At 40.0% G+C, this 15,804-nt stretch overlaps 1 protein-coding gene across 3 annotated transcripts in view; it reads left to right on the top strand.

Moving 5' to 3' along the window:
* The window catches only part of pnpla7a (patatin-like phospholipase domain containing 7a), a 47,327-nt gene extending 40,313 nt beyond the window's left edge, over window positions 1–7,014 (top strand). For 2 of the 3 annotated variants that reach the window (XM_068705860.1, XM_068705861.1), the window contains exons 35-36: window positions 3,561–3,676; window positions 4,400–7,014. In XM_068705860.1, coding sequence (XP_068561961.1) covers window positions 3,561–3,676; window positions 4,400–4,483 — 200 coding nt within the window. In that variant the 3' untranslated portion in view covers window positions 4,484–7,014. Of the gene's footprint in view, window positions 1–3,560; window positions 3,699–4,399 lie in introns of all 3 variants that reach the window. The other variant, XM_068705862.1, reaches the window with a different exon arrangement.
* Window positions 7,015–15,804: the final 8,790 nt, after the last annotated feature.

Here is a 15,804-nt window from a genome sequence, read left to right on the forward strand (position 1 = left end):
ACTGCTTTCGACAGGCTATACTATGACTGTTTTTGACATAATATACTATGACTGTTTTTTTACTTTTTTCGACATCCTATACTATGACTGTTTTTCACTTTTTTCGACAGCCTATACTATGACTGCTTTCGACAGGCTATACTATGACTGTTTTTGACATAATATACTTTGACTGTTTTTTGACTTTTTTCGACATGCGATACTATGACCGTTTTTCACTTTTTTCGACATACTATACTATGACTGCTTTCGACAGGCTATACTATGACTGTTTTTTGACTTTTTTCGACATGCTATACTATGACTGTTTTTCACTTTTTTCAACATCCTATACTATGACTGTTTTTCACTTTTTTCGACAGGCTATACTATGACTGCTTTCGACAGGCTATTCTATGACTGTTTTTGACATAATATACTATGACTGTTTTTTGTCTTTTTTCGACGTGCTATACTATGACCGTTTTTCACTTTTTTCGACATTCTATACTATTACCGTTTTTCCCTTTTTTCGACATGCTATACTATGACCGTTTTTCACTTTTTTCGACAGGCTATACTATGACTGCTTTCGACAGGCTATTCTATGACTGTTTTTGACATAATATACTATGACTGTTTTTTGACTTTTTTCGACATGCTATACTATGACCGTTTTTCACTTTTTTCGACAGGCTATACTATGACTGCTTTCGACAGGCTATACTATGACTGTTTTTGACATAATATACTATGACCGTTTTTCACTTTTTTCGACATGCTATACTATGACCGTTTTTCACTTTTTTTGACAGGCTATACTGTGACTGCTTTCGACAGGCTATACTATGACTGTTTTTGACATAATATACTATGACCGTTTTTCACTTTTTTCGACAGGCTATACTATGACTTCTTTCGACAGGCTATACTATGACTTCTTTCGACAGGCTATACTATGACTGTTTTTGACATAATATACTATGACTGTTTTTTGACTTTTTTCGACATGCTATACTATGACCGTTTTTCACTTTTTTCGACATGCTATACTATGACTGCTTTCGACAGGCTATACTATGACTGTTTTTGACATAATATACTATGACTGTTTTTTGACTTTTTTCGACATGCTATACTATGACCGTTTTTCACTTTTTTCGACAGGCTATACTATGACTGCTTTCGACAGGCTATACTATGACTGTTTTTTGACTTTTTTCGACATGCGATACTATGACTGTTTTTCACTTTTTTCGACAGGCTATACTATGACTGCTTTCGACAGGCTATTCTATGACTGTTTTTGACATAATATACTATGACCGTTTTTCACTTTTTTCGACATGCTATATTATGACCGTTTTTCACTTTTTTCGACATGCTATACGATGACCGTTTTTCACTTTTTTCGACAGGCTATACTATGACTGCTTTCGACAGGCTATTCTATGACTGTTTTTGACATAATATACTATGACTGTTTTTTGACTTTTTTCGACATGCTATACTATGACCGTTTTTCACTTTTTTCGACAGGCTATACTATGACTGCTTTCGACAGGCTATACTATGACTGTTTTTGACATAATATACTATTACCGTTTTTTGACTTTTTTCGACATGCTATACTATGACTGTTTTTTGACTTTTTTCGACATGCTATACTATGACCGTTTTTCACTTTTTTCGACATGCTATACTATGACCGTTTTTCACTTTTTTCGACAGGCTATACTATGACTGCTTTCGACAGGCTATTCTATGACTGTTTTTGACATAATATACTATGACTGTTTTTTGACTTTTTTCGACAGGCTATACTATGACTGCTTTCGACAGGCTATTCTATGACTGTTTTTGACATAATATACTATGACTGTTTTTTGACTTTTTTCGACATGCTATACTATGACCGTTTTTCACTTTTTTCGACATGCTATACTATGACTGCTTTCGACAGGCTATACTATGACTGCTTTCAACATAATATACTATGATTGTTTTTTGACTTTTTTCGACATGCTATACTATGACCGTTTTTCACTTTTTTCGACAGGCTATACTATGACTGCTTTTGACAGGCTATTCTATGACTGTTTTTGACATAATATACTATGACTGTTTTTTGACTTTTTTTCGACATGCTATACTATGACTGCTTTCAACATAATATACTATGATTGTTTTTTGACTTTTTTCGACATGCTATACTATGACCGTTTTTCACTTTTTTCGACAGGCTATACTGTGACTGCTTTCGACAGGCTATACTATGACTGTTTATGACATAATATACTATGACTGTTTTTTGACTTTTTTCGACAGGCTATGCTATGACTGTTTTTCACTTTTTTCGACAGGCTATGCTATGACTGTTTTTCACTTTTTTCGACAGGCTATACTATGACTGCTTTCGACAGGCTATACTATGACTGTTTTTGACATAATATACTATGACTGTTTTTTGACTTTTTTCGACATGCTATACTATGACCGTTTTTCACTTTTTTCGACAGGCTATACGATGACCGTTTTTCACTTTTTTCGACAGGCTATACTATGACTGCTTTCGACAGGCTATTCTATGACTGTTTTTGACATAATATACTATGACTGTTTTTTGACTTTTTTCGACATGCTATACTATGACTGCTTTCGACAGGCTATTCTATGACTGTTTTTGACATAATATACTATGACTGTTTTTTGTCTTTTTTCGACGTGCTATACTATGACCGTTTTTCACTTTTTTCGACAGCCTATACTATGACTGCTTTCGACAGGCTATACTATGACTGTTTTTGACATAATATACTATGACTGTTTTTTTGACTTTTTTCGACATGCTATACTATGACCGTTTTTCACTTTTTTCGACAGGCTATGCTATGACCGTTTTTCACTTTTTTCGACAGGCTATACGATGACTGCTTTTGACAGGCTATTCTATGACTGTTTTTGACATAATATACTATGACTGTTTTTTGACTTTTTTTCGACATGCTATACTATGACTGCTTTCAACATAATATACTATGATTGTTTTTTGACTTTTTTCGACATGCTATACTATGACCGTTTTTCACTTTTTTCGACAGGCTATACCATGACTGCTTTCGACAGGCTATACTATGACTGTTTTTCACTTCTTTCGACAGGCTATACTATGACTGCTTTCAACACGCTATACTATGACTGTTTTCGACATAATATACTATGATTGTTTTTTGACTTTTTTCGACATGCTATACTATGACTGCTTTCAACATAATATACTATGATTGTTTTTCACTTTTTTAGACATGCTATACTATGACCATTTTTCCCTTTTTTCGACATAATATACTATGACCGTTTTTCACTTTATGACTGCTTTCGACACGCTATACTATGACTGTTTTCGACATAATATACTATGATTGTTTTTTCCAGTTCAAAATTTTACTGTACTGTACAATACTAGACCTTTATATAACATCCCTCAGCCACTGTCTTCTCTTCTACACACCACGTATTCCAACTTACTTACCCACAATGTACTGCTTTGCTTCCTGTTTTCCGCTCCTTCCCTTCATCAGAGGAGTCTGACTACCACACTGACTATGAAGAGGAGGCAGTGGAGAGCGCTCTGTCTGACATGGAGCCATACAATCGCTACGGAGAGCACACTGAAGGGGAGGAGACTGCTGACACGGTGTGAACCACTGCTATTAAGGGTAGACACTATGGGGTTTCTGTTTTAAGTACAGCACTTTACAGCTGTTGCATTTCAGTCATGTCTAATTTTAGCATATCTTACTTTTTTCTCAACACAACTCATTTTTACTGTTATTGGATGCAAAAACTTTTTGTTGAATCTAGACTTTGGGAAAGTCAAAAATGTTCTGTTGGTCATTGTAAAGAAGGAGAATAAAAGTTATTCTGGGGCCAGGCCAACTCGTGCTTAAAAATGTGATCAATAATAACTTAAAACATATCCTGAAATTAATTGGAAGACACTGCAGGACCACCTAATTAAATTAAAATGTGTTTTCGTTTAAGTTAAGAGCCTGGGAAAGTTGTAGGGCTAAGACTTTTAGGCGAAACTAAGAAGATTAGGCCAAGACTCAGTTAAGCCTTGAATAATGTTTTCTAAATCAGACAAAAAAAGAAATTATTATAGTAATGAGGTCGATGATACTTTACTGAAAAAACGGAAAGGTAACCAAATACCATTACCAATATTCAGCTGAGGCATTGGACAAGGCCCATGTATCATAGCAGCCATGTTATATAATAGGGACCCATTCAGTGGAATCTATTATGGATTTCTAATCACTTGTTCTTGAGAATTTGATTAAATGTGTAGAATATTATTCAAATGAAATTTGAGCTCTTCATTTCTTCACTGATGAATAACTTTACTTCTGATTCTCAGGATGAAGAAAGAGCTGGAAGGGAGACGTCTTCGCCACATTACCTCACTCTCCAGCAGCCACCCTCAGACTCCCACCATCTCTGACAGTCCATCAGACCAACAAGTCCTCGCCAAACAGTCCATTAAGTGAAGACCAGTCTCATGAACTTTGCCCAATCAGGTCATTGTAATTCAATCTTCCTGTTGGTCCCCCCCCCAGTCTGCCCCACGTGATTCAAAACTGGTCTTCTGCCCTTGGGACTGTCAGAATGACTGCATTTACCACTTTGCCCTCTGTAACCCGGCCTCGTTAGCTGTGTGACTGACACAACAAATGGCAATACAGGCAGCTAGTACCACATTTCCTCAGCTGCAAATCCTATGCATTTCTATTATCCAAGAGCAGCTGCCAATCTAATCATTTCTCATATTAACAGTCAAGAGTTCTCTCTGTAACTTTACATGAATCGCATTCCGGTGGAAGATAGAAGGTAGGCGATACTAGTTCCATGAAGCATTTATGGAACTATATTTACCCAGCTGAAAACGGTGACTTTTGGTTGATAACACTTGGAACTCTTAAAATCTGTCTTCTAACTAGATTTGAGATAGTTAAAGAGTCAGTTCATTTAAATTACAAAATGACTTTTTTCCCCCACTTTTGCCACACACAAAGTATAAAGATTACACGTTTGTTTTGAAGATCAGCTATGAACACAACTCCCCTTCACGATCTCAACAACCTGGAACAATAACACCAAAACGATCCACCTGACATGCAAGTATTACATTATGTTAAGATAGACTAGAAAAAAATAAATCAGAAACCATCCTTTAGTGTTTTGTACATTCAGTCTATGTCATGATCTAACAAGACTAATTTAAAACCATAACGAGAGCCAAACGAGCAGCCTTACTGTGGCCATGGCTGTCGGCACAGCTTTGTTGCACCCGGTGTGCCAAAGACATGGAGGGAAGTTATGATTGCAATCCACTTCAAAGCACTGGTTACCCACTCAGCTGGCAAGAGAGCCCCCCCCCCCCTCCCTCCCATCTGTGTTCTGGCTTGAATCTGTCAGACAGAAAGAGTGGATGTGTTGAGCAAACCCTGAAGTGCCTCTTACGTCACTTCAGTTTATGCACAGCGGCTTTTTGCAGCAGGACAGTTCACAGGAACATGTAACGCACGTTATTTGTCTTGTTCATGTTTTAAGTTGTTTTTTCTGTGATTTGCATCTTATGAAACTGCCATTAAGATTATCAGATGCATACATAATATATTCAAAAAATATGAATAACTACTTATTTTCATATTTAAGCCAAGAATGTATACAAGCTAAGCTCTAGATGATTTTATGCACAAGCCACACAGCTGGACAATCACTGCAAAAACACACTAACAACTAGTTCTGAAGCCTTGTTGAACGCGCCTCTCTGTACGTCACTTTACCAATTTTATAGAGTTAACCTCATTCACAACTAGGGCTGCAACTAACGGTTACCGTCATTATTGAGTAGTGTGATCTTTATTCATCTTTTGGTCTGTATTATGTCAGAAAATAGTGAAAAATGGATCAAAAGTTCTTAGAGCCCAAGGTGATATGGTCAAATTGTTTTTGTCTCACCAACCGCAGAAAATACCCAAAGATATTTAGTTCACTCAACGTAGTTCCAGGCAACAAAGCCTCACATCTGAGAAACTGGAAACATCAAATGTTTGACATTTTTGCTTCATAAATGGCTTATTAATTAATTAATTAATTGGTAATCATAGTTGGTAGTTTTCTGTTGATTGACTAATCGCTTAATTACCAGAGCTCTAGCGAGACTGCATAACACACATTTTTGATGATTCCATTATATTGTTTCTGAAAGAATTATGATCAAATGACACATTTATTTAAAAAAAACAAATGTTTCTGTGTACTATGTAATAGGGATTGTACTGCAATATCTTGTTACTTAGCGACCAACGCATGTTGAAATACAAATATAGCTGTAACAAGGTAACATCAGTTGGCCGATTTACCCGCCGTGCTCTAATCATGAGAATATCGATGCAAATTTTGGATTCAATTTTCTTCCCACTTGATCTAGCACCCTGTGAGCCTCACCATATGAAGCTGTGATCCCAGCTAATGCTGGTGCTACAGTGCCTGCAGCCTTACATGTGTAGACGGTAGAGCAGCCCTGTGATGCGCAGTATGGGGATCCCGTATGCTGTGGGTCAAACGGAGTCTGGAGACAGAACGTGAGAGCAAAGCAGATGGTAGTTGACCATTGAGGTAATGGCGTTTGCACTGGTGTTTTGTCATACTTTTGGGTGGTTTCCAAAAACCAAGCACAATGAATTGATGTCGTCTGGCAGAATGAATGCTTCGCTACTTTATTAAATGGGACAAGGTAATGGATGAAATGCTGATGTAATGTGTGGAACTGTGCCATAAAGTTAATGTTACAAAGCCTTAGATGACCCGTACGGAAAAAAAACAAAACACTCGTGCCCTGATTTAGCATTAGTGTCCAATGACGAATGTTTACCACTAAGCCTGTACTGTAGGACGTCTTGTCTATACTTGTTATTCGATAACATTTTTTGATAATCAATTGTTACTAATAAACTATTTGTGGATTTATTCTGAGTCTTTCGTTTTTCAATTTGCCACCTGGATTTGTACTTTGCTGTAAAAAAAAGAAGCAAGTAACTATTAATTACTATTTTAAAATGGTAAAAAAATAAAAATCACATTACTCACACTAATTCAACAAAACCCTGTAATAAATCCCGTCTTCATCTAAGTTATGTCAGTATGTTAGTATGTCATAAAAAGTTATAGATTAGTTGAAAAAAGTCCTAGTACAAAAAAAAGTTATAGCATAATGTCATAACCATTCCTAAAAAGTTGCAGTTTAATTTCTCATATAAAGTAACACTTAGAGTATGTCATACAAGTTATATTATAGTATGTCATTAAAAAAAAAAATCATAAAAATCATCACATAGTATTTCATAAAAAAAGTCAGACTAGTATGTCATGAAAAAGTCATTAAAATGATAGTTCAGTATATCATAGAAAGTCATGGCATAGTTTGCCATAATAATCTGATAAAACAATATAGTAAGTCATAAAAACTAAAGAAATATTATGTCATAAAAAGGCCATTGTGTAGTACATCAAAAACTTTATAGTATCATTGTATAGTATGTGATAAAGAAGTCATAGTAAACAGTAGTATGTCTTAAAAAGCATGTTATAAAAGGCAGTAGTATAGTATGTTAGAAAAAGTCAGAATGTACGTCAGAAACAGCTGTACTCGAAGTTGAAAACGATATCAGTCACGCAGCTGATATTGTTGTTGCTGGTGGACCATGGATGAAATCAACCAGTAGGATGAGAAACTGTAGGACGTTCAGAATCAGAGATACAGACTGAGAGCTGAAGAAAACAGAGATTATCATAAATAAATCAAGAGCTATCACACCTGCAGGCGCACACACACACACACACACACACACACACACACACACACACACACACACACACACACACACACACACACACACACACACACACACACAAATGGATGCTTAATCCCAATTTATTGATGTGTCCTATAATGAGTTTTTTCAATCCCCACCCTCCCTGGGGAACTTAGACTTGCATCAGCTAATTAATGAGCATGCAGGGGGGGGGGGGGAATTCAGGTCACAAGAAGGGAGGAGGGAACGAGGAGGGAATAAGTGGCACTAGCCTCGATCAATACATCACAGGGAAGGAAGCAAAGAGCCAAAAAATACAGGGAATGAGTACAGGCTCCCAGGATATTAGAGTCTTTTGACAGAAAGGCAACGTTGTCATTGTACAAGGGGGGGGGGGGGGGAGACAATGACCCCACTCTGGACTGAATTGCTGCAGCAGGCAGCAAGAGATTTGGAGAGCCATTTATGGAAAAATGAGGCAGGGGAAGAGTGGCGACAAGAAGTTTCTGCCCTCAAACAGACAGACTTTGATTCATAGAAGGTCGCATGGAACGGTGCACAGCCTCATGCTGAGCATCTCCTTCCATCTTACCAGAGATACGGCGCCGCTCTTTCCCCTCCCTCTCGTCTCATCGCCTCGCATTCCGCTTCCCCCGCAGACGGGCTTTTGGACAAAAAGGACATAACAGGTAAGTGGGTCATACTGTTTGTTGCTGTAGTGAACGTACCTCTGTGACGTGTGAATACAAGAATAGTGAACACACAGAAAGGTCCCCATGCGTTAAATGTGTAAGCTCCATTTACAGAACCTAATCTCATTACATGAAGGTGAGCTGTGGACTCCATCTTGGCCACAATTTATGAATTTACCAATTACTCCAAAAATCAATAGATTAATCAGTAATAAAAACAATTACTTGCAGTCGTCCACCAACCACTTTATCCACAAAAAGATGATGCATAAATTATTGATCTCCATCAACTAATTGCAATACATTTGATTTGCAACATGTCCCACTGCAGCTGGTCAGTTATCACCATGAGACAGATGAAGACAGGGAGGGACACTGAGGTCCAATAGGCCTAACCCCCCCTGGAGTCCACACACTGGTGGTGGTGGTGGTGGTGAATCAGGAGCCTGACTGTGATGCTGACTGGAGGTGACCGGGGTGGAGGAGGGTCTCGTCTGCTTCACGCTGAAATAACAACCGACAGCAGCAAGAGAGGAGAAGACTTTTTAAAAGTTGGACAGCAACGATGTGATTGGCTTAAAGAAACCGTGTGCAGAATCTGGTTGGTTACTTAACAGTGCACGCCCCCAATCAGCTGATCGAGTAACTACAAGGAGAGGAGAGACAGAGATTACCAAGGTTCGTCTTCCTGACTGAACTTGCGCTTTAAGCTTCATCTTGCATTTCCATGTAAGGTTAAAGAAGGAAGGCAGCTGTGTGAGAGTATATGCTGAGACAGATGTGGGTTCAGGTTGGACTGCACTGGGGATTCTCCTCAGAAGCACGGGAACCATTTCTGACCTCGCAGCTGAAATCACTGTGCTGCAGTCACTTCTCTTCTCCACCCTTGAGTTCAGAGCTCTGTCAGCCTGCAGCCACCACTTGTGTAAACCTTTTCCCTCACTGTGTCTCTGCCGTCCACAACATGTGACACTTTGTTCCAGCAGCAGCAGCAGCAGCAGCAGCAGCAGCAGCCTATACTAACATACTGACATACTGACACGAGGCCCTCTTAGTGAAAAGACTCTCGATTTCCAAAACGGTTGCACCGGGTGTCATTTGAGGGAAGTTCATTTCAATGCTGCGTTGAATAGTGGAGTAGAATCTGCATTGCTATTCACTCGACTAAAGTTGCTGCATTAAAAGAGCACTAGATGTTGAAGAACTTAAGCACAGGGTGGATCACAAGGTGGAGAAAGTATTTTAAAGTGGGTTGCGTAATCACTTTAGTTTTTCTTACCTTAGTGCAAAGAGAGCACATCTTTGTCGACGGCTACAACTGCAAAACAATAATGCTACAGGCATATACTGAATACTGTGTGTGCATAAAGTAGATCTCACAGACTCATTTAGCAAAACCAAAACCGTGCTATTAATCTATGTCTCAGTGTGATGGGTATATCTGATTAAAATGAGTACTGGAATTAGTCGATCAAAAGAGAATTCATTAAGAACAAGTTTGATAATTGATTAATTAGTTATGCCATTTATCAATCACAAATACCATTTGCTGGTTCTGAAATGTGAGAATTTGCATATTTTCTCTGGTTTATATCATTTTAGACTAAAAATACAGTTTTATCTTTTGCAAGTGTCGGTCAGACAAAAAGCAATTTGGTGACGGCATTTTCAATTGCAAACCTATTTCCAATAAACATCCAACTAAAGCCAAAAATCACACCACATTTTAGGCTTTAAGCAGAAGCTCTTCCTAACAGTAGTTGTGTGCAAAAGCAGAATGAAGCTTGAATCTTACTGTAAGTGACAAAGCAATAACCAGAGCAACACATTTAAACACTAATAATAATCACACATTGCTAACGTCAGGTGTTGTTGCATCATGTACAGAAACTAAATGTCAAGGACATTTGATTTGTGACAGAGTTGCAATAAAATAAAAACAGCCTTATAGCTTATAGCTCCCTCCGCTCTGGGCTCTGAACGGTCCAGTAATTTCAGGACGTCAGTCGTCTCGGGATTTTTCCCCTTTTTGTCTCGGTTTCATTCCGTCTCAGCGTGAGTCCGCTGATCACTGCCGCCTCGGGCCGTACGAGATGGAACGATAAGAAGAGAATGAGATTGTCTGTTGTTCCAGTAGACTCTATCAACATGCAGCTGTTGCCCCCCCTGCATCCACTGGTGACGCACACACACACACATAACAGAATTCAATCTGTGCACGACTGAACTCCTCCTCTACAGTGCACCACTCAAACACCTTCATATTAAAACACTCATTTAGTCAATGACCTGGCTTCCAACGACAACATGCTGCAATAGACAGGTGGAGCATTTCACTGTTGTGAGTAAGAGAATATTTCTAGAGCGCTGCTGTCTGAGATGAAATCAGTTAATATGCAACCAGGGAAACAGGACACAAGGGTGTAGGAACAACAAGGAAAGCTTCGCCCACCAGGCAGCTTCCTGCATCATCGGACACAGAGGGAGGAGAATACTGTCTGAAGCAAAACGTATGGAATAAAATGTCAAGTGAACAGAGGTCAAAATCAGGTATTAAGATAAATTCATCAGTTTACCTGTTATGTTTCCAAGTAGTAAACAATATGCAGCCCACATTCTCACACAGAAATGTTTCTTCATCTATAGAACAACAACAACAACAACAACGTCTACCACTGGTAACCAAGAACAAATAGGGCAACAAAAAAGGTCCATTCACACATTGTTCTGGTCAAACCAAGACTGAGATACTGTTATCTCTACTGTTAGGTTGCAAAGGTCAATTACAATCCATGCCAGAGAAGAAAAGCACTATTACTTATTGAAATGTAATCATGGTGAGCTCATGAACCACAAAATCTGTTATCAGTGCTCTCATAGTGGATTGTATATTGTTTATGTCACATCTATAACGGACCCTTTAGCTTGACTTTAAAGCCACAAATCAACTTTCTGTGGAGATGTACAACAGAAAAGAAAAGCTCATATGAGTATGAATATGTTGGCAGCTAAAATAAAAGCACGTCCTCAACTGGCAGCTTTCGTGGGTCTGGATACGAGTCGGAGGAAACCCAGTAAGAACACGGCTACAGATCTGCCCGTGGGAGCGTAATAGTTCTGTGTAATACGCTCACAGACACACAGCATCGGAGGTCAGGATGAAAACAAAGATGGAGTCACAGCCGCTGCCGGTTGATCCGGCTGTACGGTTTGGGCAGAGCTGCAGCCTCTTTCAGCCTCTCTGCCAGGCTAATAATATCCTGCTAACGCTGAGGACTGGGAACACGAGGTGAGAGCGCCTCGCTGCCCACGGACATCACCGAGGTTTACAGCTGCTAAAAAAGAAAGACTTTCCCCCAGATAGGAACAGGGTCACGGGTTTTTGAATATGCACTGCAAAAATACTCCCACATACTTGATAGAGCCTATAAAAAGCATAAACGGACTGCAGTGATATTAGTCGTGTATTTTTACACCAGGCTTCTTTAGGTTTGGTCAGATGTATATTTGAGGCTATGTCGTTATTTTAGTGAGCAGGAAATGAACAGCGGGTCTCAAAGTGATGATGATTTATAGAAATTCAGAAATATAGTTTTATTAATTTTACCTCCATTTCAGATTTTAAGAAATCATATTTATTGATATTTTACAGTGAGGCTCACTGATGTGTTTTAATGGAGCTCTGTGGCTCATAATTAAACAATAATTAAATATTCTACAGTAAATAAATACCTCCTACTCAGGTATTTAACCCTTGTTCCTCACTCGGGGTGTTTTGGGATTTTTCATTTCATGATAATTTAGTCTCTGTTAATGCATATGTCTTAATATTTGGTAGGGTTGTGAGTTTTTTTCCCCCCAAATTTTTGGAAGTTCAGCCTCAGCTTCAATACGTCTATAATAAACTGTGTAGCCAGAATACAGACACTCGGCTCCCAAAATGTCATCACAGGATAACAATCTTTAATCTCAGGCTTTCAATCTAGAGCCCTGGCTTCCAAATTATAGTTTTTACTATTTTCCACTTTATTGAGCTATTGCTTTTATCATGTTTGACCTTTGAGGCAAATATGTACTATTTTCCTGGTTTCCACTCGAAACATTGCTGCTGTATGTAGCTCTGCAGGCCAGTTTAACACGTGTGTACAACTACAGTGATGTGTGTGTGTGTGTGTGTGTGTGTGTGTGTGTGTGTGTGTGCGTGTGTGTGTGTGTGAGGGTCTAAGGGAGTGCACAGTCTGTCAGCACTTGGGTCTCCCATAGCTCACCCGCCCAGCTTTCTGGCGACCGCTCGTTTATCACTTTCGTCTCTCGCGTTTTCCCCGTCTGTCCGTTTGATCCTGTGCTAGATGGGCTGTCAGCACCGGCCCGCTTCCATCCATGTTTCATTCCTGTATGTATTCACTCTCCTCCCCTATTGTGTCCCCCTCTCTGCTGTCCAAAAAACTCCACATTCAGCCACCGTCTCATTCACAGCTTACTTATCCTGCACTTTCTTCTCCCCCCCCCCTCTTGTCCACTTCACTCACTGACCATGACTTTCTCTGATTTCTGTTTTCATTGCTTGCTACAGTACATTTGCCAACCCACAGAGATCTGAGGTGCTTTGGCAGGGCTGCCCTCAGAGGCATTAGGCCACAATGAGGGAGAAACCAAGTCAGAAGGAAATGACCTTTTCCCAGACCAGCAGAGAGCTGGGAAGCAAAAAGGTTCAAATCAGATCAATGTGCCATGCCGGTCTGTTTGTCTCTCCGGCCATTGTTGCCCGATTGTTCCTCAGTATCTATTTTCTGTGTGTCATTCTGTGTCAGTGTTACGTAAACACATAGGGGATGTTAGGGGAACAATACTTTTGGTATTTCAAAAATCTTTATTGTCCAAAATAACTATAAAGATGTTAAGCAAGCTGCATCTGCATGTTCATCACTAATGACCTATGACAGAATACATTCATCAACATCTGAACAGGAAGCGTGGGGATTGAATTAAGTGCAGCAGACTTTGAGCCGACCAACCAGCCAGACATGCCGGACCAAACTGGCCCAGGGAGGAGAGGCAGGAGAACAGTGACGGAAGCTAAGCTAACCCAGTGAGGACCTGAGGCTTCTCCAGAACCCAGCCCACCGCTGGCCGTCTGATGCCCGGTCCCAGAAAAACAAGATGAATGAAAGCGGCGGGAGGTCGGCGACTAATGAGTCGACACAGAGGCCCGGCTCCATCGTTCATCCCGGATCAAGCTGCACTTGACGGGCGGACAGCAGGACAGAGCGCAGGACTCTGGTGGGATGAGAGGAGGTGGATTGACAATGTTTTCCTCGTGTTGAATATTTAATGGGAAGACGTCGGCCATATTATCTGCCCAGAGAACTGTTTTTTTCTGCTGCTGTTTACATTTCTTATGATGCAAATTAAAAAAATGCACTGCAGGTTGTTTTTTTCCAGGGATCACTGAAGTCGGTAGGATTAATATGCCGAAAGACTGATTGCCTGAAATATTTCAACAATTTACAACAACTATTAAATGGATTCCCTCCACATTTTGTACAATCGGGACCTAAATTGACCAACCATGGCTCAATACTGTAAAAGGTTTTTGAGTTTTTGTTCTATTACAGGTGAAAGTGTTGTGCACCGTTCATTATTTGAGGTGCACTGGTAGTCAGAGACCTTCTTTAAACATCTAGCAGCTGTTGTCTTTCCCTTGTTAGAGTTCAAATAGAGTTACATGTGTTTTTCTGTGCGTTTCATCTGTTTTTCCATCCATATTCCACTTCATACGTCACAGTCCGTATTTGTGCCCGTTTCCATCCTGCCTGTCGGCTGTTCTTTGTCGCTACACATTTCTGTCTATCTGCCCGTATCTCCCTCTGTTTGATGTCGTTGTGCAGGGAGGAGAGCTGCCGCACTGGACAGAAAAAACACTTTGGCTTCATCATGGATGCCCCTGGAGCCATAGTAAATCACTAGCCTCCCTACCATCCTGATGGCTGTTGTTATGCGCCAACGAGAGTTTCTCAGAATAAAAGAGCAGCGTGTTTGAGAGTGTGGGAAGGAAATCCGTTATCAGCTACTGTCTGGTGACATCGCTGAGCTTTGATTTGACGTCCTTAGCGTTTGTCTCTCTTTTTCCTCTTTCACATACACACGGGAAGCAAGGGTGCATTTCTCTGAGTAAACAGAGTCAAACAGGCCTCCATAATTCATCAGTCAGCCTCTGGGAGGACAGCCAGCCCTGGCCTCAGCCTCTCACTCATCTGCAGTGTAGCGCCGCTGTACTGAAGCACCATTCACTCTGAGCAAAGCTTACATTTTACACAGTGGACACTTCCTCAGGAACCACTTCAAAATGTGTTTACATTCTAATACCTGCTAATGCTGCAGGAGTTACAACAGTCCCACTGGAGAACACATTCACGCTGTTTTAATCATAAATATTGACACAATATTAAGCCTTTTTATGGCGTCTTAGATTGTTTTGCAGTTTTATATGATGCAAACACACGGCCAGAGCATCATAATCACAGCTTGAGGTTGTAAGTACCCTTCAAGTGCTCTGCTGTTTTCTTGAGGTAATACCACTGAGCAGTGGCCATTATTAAAAAAAGGTTTCGGTCGGTGCGCTCAAGGACAAGGATTTTAGATTTAACTGCCAAACAGTAACTTCTTTACTGAAAGAAACAAATCCACAGCCTCCATGTTTGTTCATAGTTTTGGAGTTTCATATCCCAAAAACTCGTTCCCTCATTAAGGCAGTGACTTTTTTGCCGACTCGCTCTCAAATGTCAGATGTCAAACAAAACCATCAATTTGAGGACTATTTGACAATATCGATCGTGAAAATATGAATGAGTGACAGCCTTACTCAAAACTCACGCTTTGAAAAATGGTCAGCAACACAAGCATCATGTTTTAGCCATGCTATAGCTGCATAGCTCTAGGGATGGCAGTGTTGATCACTTTAGTCTAGACTAAAATATCTCAACAACTATAGAAGGAACATTTGTAAAGACGTTCACGGTCCCTGAAGGATGCATTGGAATGACCTTGGTGACCCCTTGGCTTTCATCTAGAGAACCCAGCAGCTCCTTCAGCTACGCGCTTCACCGGCGTGCTGCTGATGCATGACGCAGTAATTAAGCGTAAACATAGAATTCAACCGATCGGCCCCATTGATAAACGATCCAGCTGTCTGAGTCGGTATCGGAGCGATATCCAACAGCAGTATGGGACACCGGTGCGTCCCTCATCTCTTG

This window comes from Cebidichthys violaceus, unplaced genomic scaffold (assembly GCF_023349555.1).
Source record: "Cebidichthys violaceus isolate CVI_PGR_0920_01 unplaced genomic scaffold, fCebVio1.0.p SCAF_12, whole genome shotgun sequence".
Taxonomy (NCBI): Eukaryota; Metazoa; Chordata; class Actinopteri; order Perciformes; family Stichaeidae; genus Cebidichthys; species Cebidichthys violaceus.